This window comes from Chrysemys picta, chromosome 11, assembly GCF_011386835.1.
Source record: "Chrysemys picta bellii isolate R12L10 chromosome 11, ASM1138683v2, whole genome shotgun sequence".
Taxonomy (NCBI): domain Eukaryota; kingdom Metazoa; phylum Chordata; order Testudines; family Emydidae; genus Chrysemys; species Chrysemys picta.
The window spans coordinates 55,322,931-55,336,796 of NC_088801.1; the positions used below are offsets into that span (position 1 = coordinate 55,322,931).

A 13,866-nucleotide genomic window follows, 5' to 3' on the forward strand; every position below is an offset into this window, starting at 1 on the left:
AAATAACCAGTTCGTAGCATCAGACATTAAGGACCAATACATAAAAGAAGGAAACAATATCCTAGTGACTTATTGCACCAGCCAACTGAAGGAGTTCTTAAAAGGCATACATTACCTCTCTGTGCCAAACAGGATTAGTTGTATTACTGATGATAGTAGACCTTTTTTCCTGACCATGATGGGCAAATGTAGGAAACGTGCTTTTCTTTCCTGGCTGAATGGACATCTTTAGGTAAGGATCAGGATTGAAGAACATCCCTTTTTTTAGCCCAACTGCTCTAATATCTTGAAAGAAAGAAGGAAAAGGAACAAAAGGATTAAAACAAGAAGTTCACAAATTAGGTAGTCCTAAAATATTACCTCAGAATCCAGTTTACCATAAACTGTTAAAAAAATAAAAAGTAACACAAAATTACTCATACTACGATTAATTAGATCTAGTTAATGGAAGTTACCTATGGCAGGAATTCACTCAGTTTTCCTGAGAGAATAAACAGATGAGGTCATGAGACTAGATCAGGCTCTTGTTTTACATGCTGGTCCCCAGTTATTTCTAATATAAAATATTTTGCGCACTTCTGACTCCGAGCTGCAGAATAGTTTTTCTTTTGTACTTAATGTATTTGCATTCAGAGAAAAAGCACCCAATCCCCACTCCTTCACATGCTGCTGGATTTAAAAAAAAAAAAAAAAAAAAAAAAAAAAAAAAGGAAGAGCCATCCATGAAGTAGGATAATGAAACAATGTTTTTCAGGACTAATATACTGATGCATAAAGATCATCCTAAATATTCAGGGAGCAAGATGGTGATCTGGGCTGGGATGCACATGCTCCCAAGAGAAGAGATGCAGAGTTTTTCTGAGGATGTTTTTTCTTTACATAGAGCTTTTTCCCCATGGAAACAAAGTTTGGCAGCCTTGTATTATCTGCTGTATGGTGGAGTAACTTACACTGATGCTCACCTGCCAGAAGAACTTTTGCTCATATCCTCAGCACCTGTTTAAATGCTGGGGCCATAAGCCTCAAATAGCCAGGGTAAGAGGGGTACTTTCAGTACAATAATTGATTTTAAAATTAACTTTCAAGTATTTTTCTTTTCCGGTTCCCTGAAGCCACAGATTTCTGGGTACTTCTTCATGAGGTATCCTAGCATGTAGTGTGTAGTCTCCAACCTCAGTGAAGCTGGCACACACAAGGTCAGATGTGCAATTTTGTATGTAGTTTTTGCACACACAGAAAAAGCTTACTGTACTAAAATGAGACACTGAATTTGGATTCAACCTAAAAACCCCAACCCAATGATCAAAAGTAACCGTTGAGGGTGAGGACACATTAAAAATAGTGCATGGAAATATCATAAAATACAAACTAAATCCTTTTAAAAGCAATTTCTTCATAACTGAAATGACAGAGAAACACCACTACAGTTCTCTATCATGCACTTCTCATCTGAACCAGTTAGACACACTCCTTCTCCAGGCAGGAGCACAGTTATGCTTGTGAAAGAAGCAGCCCTCTGTGCCTCTTTGTAAATGGTTATCCACCAGCCATGAAAAGCAATTCATGCATAAAGAGACAAGACCTCATTAGCAAGCAAGAGAGACTAATGTTTTCCCCCACTTTTTAAAACATATCCACAGAACTTAATTTTAAATTATTCTGAATACACACAGAGCTTAAGAACATGCAGGATCCTACAGCCTAAGGCAGATATATTATTTCATTATGCAACCCCATTTTGCATTGATATATTAATATAATAATGTACTGCATTATATCACTAATGCTTTCTGACATGCACTGTCATAGCCTATAAACAGCAATGGTTAGGGAGGTTCAGCCACTCAGCTTTCTATGTATTCCCAACTAATTTTAGAGACCTCTTTATAAAAGCCACCTACCTTTTCATTATCTTTAAAGGCCAGCATTTTGAAATGAATTTATCTGAACATAGTTAATTAAAGTGCTCTTAGAAAAGATTGGAGAATGAAAAAGAGCAGGCTTTTAAAAAAAAATATGAAAGACACCTCCATAAAAGCAAGATTAAAACCTGACCTTTCAAACAAAGTCGGTAAGTCAAGATGGGAGCACAGTGAGGAATATTATTTGCACTATGTTTTCTATTCATTTTTTCCCCCAAATATGTGTAAAAAGAACAGGAGTACTTGTAGCACCTTACAGACTAACAAATTTATTAGAGCATAAGCTTTCGTGGACTACATCCGAAGAAGTGGGCTGTAGTCCACGAAAGCTTATGCTCTAACAAATTTGTTAGTCTCTAAGGTGCCACAAGTACTCCTGATCTTTTTGCGGATACAGACTAACACGGCTGCTACTCTGAAACCAAATATGTGTGTGATCCAGTTCTGTTCACACAATAGTCAAGGAAAATGAGTTCTCAGTCTGTAGCCAAAATTTGTTTCATGATTAAATGATGTTAGTTTCACACCAAAGCAGAAGTCGTAGACCTGCTTTTCCCAGTCAGTCTGCCCCAAAAAGATTGTTGTTTCCATGCTCTGCTGCTAGCAGAAGTGCAAGGACAAATCTACCCTGACCGTGCACCTGTTTTGACTATCCCCTGGAGCCAGTGCAGGACCTAAGTTTGTCTTCTTTGGCAGACTGCTTTCTTCACTGCTTTCCTCCTTTGGTAATCAGAGTGCTGATGAGCAGTAAAGGTATTTATGAATGGACAGATGCTTAGTTAGCACCACACAGGGTCAAGCCAGTTGAAATGTTATATTTATCCATGTTCATCTCTGATGGGAGCATTAGCAAACCAAGAATGGATCACCGCATTGCCGCAGACAGAGGGGAAAAGGCCATGCTGGTGCAGAAGAGCATTCTGAGTGAGTGAATAGATGAAGACAGCTCCTCCCCACCATTCCCATACCTGCAAGTTAGGTGCTCCACTGAGCAGCTATTTTGGGAACAATAGGCAGTATATTCAGAGATGTGTCCTGGAGAGACTTCACTAATAGAAACTTTATGTTCTGAAACATTAAAATGAGCAGAACAAAATGCCATCATTTGTAATTTCTTTAATTGCTGGAGCTAAAGGCTGAGTTTTCAACTTGAATGAGAAGGAAAGAGGTGGATACACAGGCTAAATAATCTAGTGATCACTTCTGGCCTTAAAACACAGTTTCATTCACTTCAGCTTCACTGAGCGTTCAATCATGGAACTAAACTTTTACAAAGAGTTCATGTTCCATGGGTGGGGACAGTTTTCAGAACTGCCAGGCTTCATGGACACAGTATGCGCCATCTTGGAGTGAGCACTTCAGGAGTGTGAGGGGGTGGGAGGGCGGAAGAGGAATGTTCCCAAGGAGATGATGACTGCATATTAGGGGGAAAGGGATGTGGAGCAGAGCACGCTCCCAGAGGTCTGACAGCATGGGTGCCAGGGGCATGCTCCTGGTGACAGCAGCCTGAAGAAACATACTACACTGAATGGTACGTGAAGAAGGCAAGCAACAAGGCTAGCCCTTGATGGCGGAAGAAGGAGAAGACCTGGAGGCCAGCACTGCTGGTGTTGGTTTGAGACTTAAATTTCATTCACCACTACTGCATCATGTTAGTAGGCCAAGGCTAATTTTGAGAGTCATTCAGTGACAGACCTGCGGGTGGCTATATTACAACAGAAAAACTTCAAAAACAGACTCCAACGAGAGACTGCTGAGCTGGAATTGATATGCAAACTAGACACAATCAACTCCGGTTTGAATAAGGACTGGGAATGGCTGAGCCATTACAAACATTGAATCTATCTCCCCTTGTAAGTATGCTCACACTTCTTATCAAACTGTCTGTACTGGGCTATCTTGATTATCACTTCAAAAGTTTTTTTTCTCTTAATTAATTGGCCTCTCAGAGTTGGTAAGACAACTCCCACCTGTTTATGCTCTCTGTATGTGTGTATATATATCTACTCAATATATGTTCCATTCTATATGCATCCGAAGAAGTGGGCTGTAGCAAACGAAAGCTTATGCTCTAATAAATTTGTTAGTCTCTAAGGTGCCACAAGTACTCCTGTTCTTCTTTTTGCTAGATTAGAAGTTTGCTCCCCAGAAGCTGCCAGGTTAGGAGACATCCTACTCCCGGGGAGGATTTGGCTCACTTGCGGTAACACGTAAAAGAATCTATCGCATCATTCAGAGATCAGCAGATGAGAGCAGAGGGGTGGGGAAAAGAGCACAGAAGGAGACAGGGTTCCCCACCCAACACTTGAGTAACTGGGGAGGAGAGGAGCTACTATTATGTGTTCTCCCAGAAGGTGTATCAGAATAGGAGTAGCTCTGGGCCACCGCAGCTGTCTAAGAGCTGACAAGGTCTTCCACTATTCCCTAGGGAAACCACCTGGAGAAAACACTCAGATCAGGAATTGGAATGGGGAAAGGGGTGTTGGAGTGAGACGAGGTGAAGAGGGAAGATGCAGTACTGCAGGAGAATTGGAGGAAGAACTTGGGGATCTCCTGTGTGAGGGTCATGAAATAAAGATGGGAATTTTGGGGCAAAAGGCGGGTCAGATGGGAAATTTAATGCTAAGCCATCCAAAAATGTTAAGTCATCTCTGGCTCTGAAACCCAGAGAGCTAGGGAAGCAGAGACAGGGAAAAAGAAGACAAGTGAAAGGAGACAACGGTTTGGAAATGAAACCAAGACTACTAGGTGATCCGGATCTCCAAGCAACTGAATCTGAGATTGTCATTCTGTTCATGCAAAACACACTTTTGGCCACTCTGACAGTTGATATGAAGAAGTATCTGATATTTAAAGGCAAAGGGAACCTTATTGAAATAGGATTTCACTCAAACTCTATTGGAAGGCAGAGTGCATCAAGTGAGATTGTACATTTCTGACTACTGCAGTATGGCTTAAACTTTCAAAAGTTCTCTCTGACATTGTGTGCCCAACTTAAGAAATCTTGGACCAGATTTTCAGAGGTGGTAAGTACCTACATTACATATTCATTTCAATTGGAGTTGTGAGTGCTTGGGACCTCTGAAAATCAGGCTCAGGTTAGGAACCCAAAAGAACTGTCTCTTTGAAAATCTTGCCTTATGCCTGCTGGAGCCTCTCTGATCACATTTTCCTGGGATTCAAACAAACAGTTATTAAAGCACCCCAGTCCTTTTCATCATGACCAAATTGACACATGCTGTAAAGATTATAGCTAAAAGGTGTAGTGCAATTAAAATACTATCTTGTGCTCAAGATGCACAATTGCTATTTTAATTGTTTTCATTCAAGCTTTTCTTCTCCAGGTTTCTCTACTATAACTGCCCTTCCTGCTTAGGTCATGAGACGATGTAGCATACAATTTAGAAAGTCGTTTTAATGTCATTTGTGTTCACAATTATTATTTGTAAGTGTCAATACAGAATTCTTCAGCAACTTGATTTTTCCTTTCCTCTGAGAGAGTCCTCCATTAGGGCAACCAATAGTGGAAGTTATTCATGTAATTTTTAAAAGAATATTTTCTCCAGTCTGCCAGATCAGCTAGTCTGACCTCCTATGTAGCATAGGCTAAGAGTATCCCCACACTAAATCCAGGAACAGAAATTAGTCCAAGGTATTACAGCCCTCAGGAAACTAAGCTATTATGTGCCACAGGCAGAGGCTAGGAAGGACCAAAATGGACCAATCCTCAAGGCCCCTGAAATGGGAGGAAACTGATTAAGTGAGATGAACCTAGATGATCCTGACAAGAAACCTGCACCGCACCCGGGAGAGGATGGAAAAAAATCCCCAAAGTTGCTGCCAATCTGACCTGTTGGAATATTCTTTTCTGACTCCACATATGGCAATCAACTAGTCCCTGAGCACGTGATATTTCATTGAACCACCAAACCCCTATGAATACCTAGCAGCGCACCATCTGTAGTAAGAGATGGATTGTACACACTGCAAGTGATCGGTCCTGTGGCTAATCACTGTTGCATGTGTTCTTTGTAGAGCTAGACCCCTTTATGCTACCTTTCTGCCTCCTAGCTAGATCAGTCTCATATCTCCTACTTGAGGGTCACTTCTTTTGTAGGAGATACAATCCTCTGCAAAAGTGGATATTTCATCAAAATATTACAAAGTAAATTCAACTGTCCTCTGAAGCGATATTATACCAACATTGGAGAGTAATGCAGTCACTTAAGTATGAAACAGAGGGATTTGGGCCATGACTTAAGTGTAAATTTCAGTAGTGGAGTCACTACTGATATCTCTCTATAATCACACTCATACAGGTGGTTGGGACTAATCTTTCACCTCCAAAAGTAGAAACTTCTAGCACTTAAAGACAAAAAGAGACCTTCTTTGCCAACATTAGTTAGGTCCCTGATCCTCTCTGTGGCCAGCCCGGGAGGACAATATCATTCACACAAAGACACTACCCTGCAAAATTCTGCTCTACAAGGTAGAAGTATCTCCTTCTCCACACACAAAAGCCCAAACACTTAAAAAACATACTACCGTTCCCCAGACGCAGTACCTTTATGGAAAAATCTTATTAAATTTACCATTCTATAAAATGTTTAAATCAACCATACAATTCCTGCAACTGAGCTAGAACTCTCTGTTATACTCTATAGGTATTTAGAGTGATTTTTATCAAACCCTACTCATTTTCTATAGGCTTTCTTGTGTTTTTCCCCATTAATTGCTACAAAACCATTCTAAAAGGCAGCTTTAGTGTGTTCTAGTCCTACAGAGAGAGAGAAATCTCCTCAAGGTTTTTGTTGTCTGTTCTTCAAGATTTAGGGACCAGATTTTACCTCTTTGTTCACATTGAGATACTTTACTCTCATGAGACCACATGTAGAGTAAGCACTAATCAACATGAGTAAGAGTTTAATTCCTTTTCTCTGTTACCGATGGGAAAAAAAAGTGTTCAAAAAGATTTCATTATTTACAACCCTTGTTGTTCTGGCACTCCGTCCATCTCTCAAAACAATGGGACTAACTTGCATTCCATTAGCCCTTTTCTATGTGCAGAAAAGCTAGCTTTACCACTCCTCAGTCTGAGATGGATGTTCCCTCGGGCACACTGAAAATTTCTTGGAGATTTCTCATGCTAGATCCATCAAATCGGTTTCATTCACTTCTGGATATAAATGAATCTTGCTTGCTTTCAACATATACATGTTCTCAATGAAATTATATCATTTGAACCACTAGAGTGCGCTACTGAAGTAAAGAGATGTAGCTGAAGAGGAAATGTTTTCCATCTTTGGGTATTTTAGCTCAGTCATTTCTTTTTTTTTTTTTTAAATATATAAATGTACATTTGCTTTGCCATAGTACAGTTGGAGTTAATTCCGACTTTCAGTAATAATCTAACACAAAACTGATGCCTGTTTTAGTGGGATAATGCAAGATACTTCTGAAATCTTACCTGATAATGCAAAGCTGACTAGTTTCCGAGATTGTTGAGCTGCAGAAGCACCTTCATCCATGCCTTCCGCCCCCATCTAAAGAGGGAGAAAAAAATGAAGCGTATCATGGCATTTTTCATTTGTTTTTGTATGTTCATGAGGATGATTATGAAGTACTCAGGAGAAGAATATTACCCATAGACAAAGCTACAATCTGAAGACACCAGTTTCTGTCCACCCCAAATTCCCTGGTATTTCATGAATACTGATGACTGTCTGTGCTATGTAGTATCAATATTGCAATACTGAGAATCTTCCGAACATACATAATGCATGGACTATTAGGTGTGTGGAGGGTATTAACTGGAGAAAGCGAAAGCCCTTCTTCCTCATAGGTTTTTGTGTCTTCTCAAAAAATCAATAGCGCAAATTAGCATCTTATACATAAGCATGAGCTAACAACAGACACTGTGCAGTAAGTACTTCCATGTACCGTTTATTACCTAAACACAAAATACATGGCTCACTGAGGGCAATCAAAAGAGAAGACTATCAAAATATTTAACATCTATGTGACAAAATAAGGCACATCAGATTTCTAAGTATGGCATTGATCTGAAATCCATGCTCATACTTGGGAAACTTTCATTGAGGTTTATTTCTACTTTCCCTGATGAGGGCTTTTTTTTGTTTGTTTGTTTTTGTAAGTTTCACTTATTAGAAATAAATCTGCCCCATTTCCTCCTTCAAAATGGAGTTTTTGCAAATGCATCAGTAGGAGGAGCTTGCCTTTTTTTCCCAAGAGTGACATGTATCCAGCTAAACAATCCATCACAAATCATGGACTATTGGGGTATGTCTACACTGCAGCTGGGCGGGAGCCTCCCCAGCCCGGGTAGAGACACTTGTATTAGCTCCACTCAAGCTAGTGCACTAAAAACAGCAGTGTGGATGTTGCGACATGGGGGGCAGCTCAGACTAGCCACCCAAGTCCAAGCCCCCATGACCTCCTTGGTCTGAGCTTGGATGGCGAGCCCATGCCACTGCCTGTGCCGCAACATCCACACTACTATTTTTAGCACACTAACTTTAGAGGAGCTAGCACAAGTCTGTCTATCCACACTAGGAGGCATGCTCCTAGCTTCAGTGTAAGACATTCTCTTACTTTTTGAAAATATAGGGTTTGTGTTTCAGGACAAATTAATTTAAAAGGAAGCACAGCACTCTTTTCCCTGCTGGATGAGACAATGAATTGCTAGGATAAGGTGAAGACAACCTGTGGAAATGCTTACCAGATTGTAAGTCTGATAAAGCTTGATATCTGGACACACTGTAGGGTGTACACTGGGGGTATGCATCTCTAATAAAACAGAGTGTTACCAAAGTGATTTTACATTTAAAAAGAGAAAAATATGTTGCGGAAACATGCATTTAAATGAAGGGTATTAAAAAAAAAAGATACACAATAGAAAAACTATTAAGTGGTCTGTTTCCAAGAATATAAATCATAGTTGGGATGTTAAACACTGAGAAAAATACTGCAGTCCAGCTGCATTTAGCCATATGTTAAATCTGTGAAAGATAAGACACCTCTTTACATCAAGACTGGATAGCTTTCTAAAAATTAGGCTATTACTCAAACAGAAGTGATGGGCTTGATACAGAAGTTACTGGATGAGGTTCAGCAGCCAGGAGTTCAGAATACATGTTTGGAATAGCCTCTGCTGGCCTTAACATCTTTAATCTATGAAGAAACTCAGCTTCAACTTAATATAAAGTGTAATGGCTGTCTTTTCAAAAAATTTTTTTTTTTAAAACAAGCAGATATTGCGATCTCATCTGTTAATCTGACTGCCATGCCAATCATCATGGAATGTATCTGCACACTAAAGTAGCGCAAAAACAAAGCGAGACTAAGTGATGAGGATTAATCAGTATCCAAAGTCTAAGAATTTCCTCGTTAGCAAAATTCTAACATTTAGCAGAATATGTAGCAGAGATGAAGAAACAGCAGAGATGAAGAAAAAGCGATGACATTCTTGTCTGAGGTCTCCATGGGCCTTGATTCTCTTCAGAAAGGACACAGTGACAGGAAGTTACATTGTACACATCTCAGCATATTTCATTTTGCATAAGTACTATATTCATGATTCACCATTTCTCATGCAATAACATTTCTCAATAAAGGTGTTCTGCATTCTGTCACGTGCCTATTGACTATGAAACTATTATTCCAAATATGGGTAAGTCACCTGTGACACCATGCAGCAGAATGACCTGGTCTTCCATGGACAATGGATTAATTCCATCTCAGCTTCTTCTATCCTTTGCAAAGGTGCTGGAAAGCAGAGCGCGGTATAGATATCTTTGGGACAGTTGGGCTGAACACCAAAGGTCATAAGAACAGTGGAGTTTTCGGGATTTGTTTGTTTTTTGGCTGTTAACTTGTATTGATTTCTTGTTCCAAACATTCTTCATTAAGAAAAAGTCCTTGCTGATTCTGTGTATATTTTTTCTGAGGAGTCATTCCATCAGATAAGACCACATTATCATACTAATAAGTCATGGCAACAAACTGTCCACATGAGCAATACTTTTTTTTTTAAAAGACAAAAAATGCCTCCATTCAATTCAACTATTATAAAGGTAAAAATACATCAATGTTACAGCAGCTTCACTGCAATGGAATTTACGTTAAGGCTGGCACTTTGCTAGCATACTAACACAATGACAATGAAATAAAATCTTAAATACCCACATCTTTCACCTATTTATTGTATATACCCATACAATACAGACCTCCTTAAAAAGGAGGAGTGCAAGATCAAGAAAATACTAATGACATGAAATAAATTACAACTTTCAGTATCCACAACTATATAGTCACCAGAGGATTATCTGGCTACACATTATATTATGTAAACTGGGTACATAGAGTGATAAACTGAAATAAGAACAATACAAAGTTGGGAAGCCTTGCAGTGCATATAATAATGCATTTATTTAACAGAACTGAATTATTTATTTTTAACGATTAAAACTATTTACTTAAAATAGTCGGTATTTCACAAAAGTGTGTTCAGCACTGGGATAAATAGTAATTGTTTGATGTTGTGAAGAAAATCTAAATCTATTGCACTACAAGATGCTTATGGAATAGTCATGAGAATTCAATTATTTTCAGGTATTACCAGGAATTTTTCCATCTACCCTGGTAACTTCCATTTTAGTCACTGGGCAACTCTCAATAGATCTACCTACTTTTAATAAGTAATTAATAGTCCAATAAATTGGAGTTTTAGTCATCTCAAGCTTGAGATATGGGTAAACCCAAACTCAGAAAAGGTATGTTTTACATATACATGGAGGTTTAGATTGAAGGAAGCTATTCATGTTTCTCCTTAGTACATCACTCCACAGGAAATAACTCAGCATACACATGGAATCATGCCCAGTCTTTTCAGTTTGTTACATCAGCATAGCTACGAAATAGCTGTAAGCAGACAGTGCACTGAATTGTGGGTATTGCCAAACAAATGAGCATCAAGCAATGCTTACTATCGCAACAAATAACTTGCTAGAGCAGAGTTTATTCAGGACACATGCAAACAACATGCATGTGATGGCACCTTTCAAGATCAAGACAGTCAGTGCTAACTGCTGCTCTGCAAGATGCTGAAGACTGTAAACTCCCACTGGAGATGCTCAGCACCTTGCAGGATTAGGCTCAAGCCACCCAGTTCCCAAAATAGTATCAAACAGCTCAGTGTGTTTAGATGTATGTTCTATGGGATTCTCTCATATTTCCTATTCGGTTGTTCAGGGCCCTTGCTGTACTACAGCAAACTCACTTATCAACCAATTAACAGAAGGTCCTACTTAATAGAAAAATTACATTCACCAAATGACTTCACACTGGATTTAATACAATTGCATCCACTTACTACCAAGTGACATTAAACAGGCTCCTGTTTAATTTATTTTCTTTTAAATCCCTGGTTTTCTGTTCCAAAAGGCATTTAATGTTGATTATTGTATGCAGCTCAAGAGAGTTCTCTGTATTTTGATTAAATACGTAATCTACAAATGAAAACTCATTTTAACTTAGTTCGTTTTGCTTAGTTGTATAGTTGTGTGTGGTTAAAAACTATGTAATCTGACTGGACTGAAATACAGTTCAGTTGTGTGCAGTGACTAAAAAAGGTGTCATGGAGGTTCCACGTTTATCGTGTCTTCCTTTCTGTGTTAGGTGTGCATAGTTCACAAGAAAAAAAATTCTAACTAACCAGATTTTCAATCTCAACTTGGTATCTCAGAGTGAAATTGGGCTGTTTCCATCTCTTGTACAGAGATACTGAAGAACAAATTATTCCCTTAGTCTACACCTGTGCAGTCCTATTGTCTTCAAATAACGTCTTCAGTTGCAACGATGTATTTCCATTAGATTTCAATAGCAGTGCACAATTACAACTCAGAATATAATGTAGCTTTTTGCATGTAATTTTAAATTAAGAGGTTGCAGACTTTAAAAAAGTGATAGTAGTAGTAGGTTGTCAACCTCTATGCAGGCCAGTCTCTACAGGAAGATAAGGCAAACATTTGCCAGTGGGCTGAACAGCTGATTTAAAGACAGGAAAATTTAGTACTAAGATGAACGAATCCTGGGTTCTACTCCAAGTTCAAAAGGGAACATGCTTTAGTGATTACAGACCCTTCTGCTCTGTCTCCCCATCCCCGCTTCTTTCCCTGGTCCTGCTACCTATCCTTGACCCAGCCCTCCCTGACCACTTGTCCCAGTCCCCTCCAAACCCAACTCATTGTCCCAGTCTCAGCCCTCCCATACTCGGCCCCACATCCCAGTCCCACCTTCTATTGGGCATCTAAACTGAGATTTTCAAAGGCTCATGACTTGGCCAAATTTCTGTGGATTTCTACAGGGATGGCAAAAGGCCCTCTGCTAAATTTCAAGTCATTGTGCTTCTCAACAAAACAACTGTTTTGTCCATGCTAAATATATACATTTCCTAACCTCATTTTGAGGAACAGTTAAACTGTTTTGGCTCATACTTTCTAAAAAGATTCAGCCTGAAGTAGACACACAGCATGAAAAATCTCAGCCCAACCAGTTAAAGTCTGGCAAAATTATAAGCAATTGAAAACGAAGTCTTATCATTAAAAGTATTGGGTAACCTTAACAAGAGCCATTACTTCTATGCAGCCTATAATACAACTGGCCGGCATCAGGTAAAAATCACAAAAATCCCAGTTAATGGCAAAACTAGGAGATTGATGTTGATATTAAGTGGACTTGAATGACAGGTTAAATGATCTCCTTACAGATAAATTACAAACTAATATAAAGGCTCCACTTACCATCACAGCAGGGTTTTTCACAGTGATACATGGGGTAGTAGCTCTCAGGGCTCCACTAATACCATGGTAGTATTTAAAACAGATCTTTATTTCAGCTGGGAAAACAAACAGACAGACACTCATGTGGAATCCATACATTGTTAATGTGGGACAAAACAGAGGCAGCCCCACGCTTATGGGGAAAATCAATTGAATCGTAGTTCACTCTTCTGGAAATGAGTAACGGGCTGTTTCACCAACATTATTTATTAATCTATCCCATCTCCAGTATAAAGGCATTTCAATGAAAGTTATGATCTATATTTCCTTCCAAATTCTGGAAACCTGAAAATCTTTCCTTCTTAAAGAGGAAAGAGCCAAATCCTGAAATCACTTCAAAGCCAATAAAAACCTGGTGGCCCATCCACAATAATCACTTGATAAGAAAGATAATACATTTCAGCATGTGGTTTTGTCCTCATGAAAGCACCAGCCAAGACAGATATTGACCTGCTTTTTATTCATCTTCTGGAGCCAAATAACAGGGAAACAAGATAATTGAATAATGTATTTAGTATTGGCATTGACTTGTGAAGAGAGCTCCATTTTACTCTAAAAAAATAAAGGTGAATTAAAATTACTTAAGATCTTCATCAGACCTAGAACTAGATTTCTTGCAATGCAAGAGACCATACTGTATTGCATGCAAGCTGTTTTATGCTTAAATTATTTTGTCATATAACTATTAAACCCTGGAAATGATATAGCCCTAGATATAGCTACTTTTCAATATTTGGTCAGTTTAACTGAAGATATTTTGTATCTTGATATTTTATGCAATAATTAAGGATCTGACTATTTGGCTTCTCAAGGGGGAAATATGATACAAATATGCTAAGATTAATACATTAATATTTTTAGATCACAATAAAAAGCACCATCTTTCATCTCAGTATAAGCATACCTTATACTGAGATGAAAAATTAACCAAGAGGTAAAAGGTGAGGCTCTGCCTAAATTGCATATGAAAACTTTTTTTTAAATGTGGATACTGTTCTGGAATTATTAATTCTACAATAACTGTGGTTATCCAAGATGTCAGTGTGGATCGCACTGTAGGTGTGCATCCGCCTCATGCACACCAG

At 38.8% G+C, this 13,866-nt stretch overlaps 1 protein-coding gene across 11 annotated transcripts in view; it reads right to left on the reverse strand.

Moving 5' to 3' along the window:
• The window catches only part of HECW2 (HECT, C2 and WW domain containing E3 ubiquitin protein ligase 2), a 258,022-nt gene that overhangs the window by 101,123 nt on the left and 143,033 nt on the right, over positions 1 to 13,866 (reverse strand). For all 11 annotated transcript variants that reach the window (XR_010591637.1, XR_010591636.1, XM_065562027.1 and 8 more), the window contains 3 exons: positions 12,743 to 12,837; positions 7,390 to 7,465; positions 116 to 285 (listed from right to left, as the gene is read on the reverse strand). Coding sequence is in view for 9 of the 11 variants with exons in the window: in XM_065562027.1 (XP_065418099.1) it covers positions 116 to 285; positions 7,390 to 7,465; positions 12,743 to 12,837 (341 nt within the window). In the remaining 2 variants the exon portion in view is untranslated. The remainder of the gene's footprint in view (positions 1 to 115; positions 286 to 7,389; positions 7,466 to 12,742; positions 12,838 to 13,866) is intronic.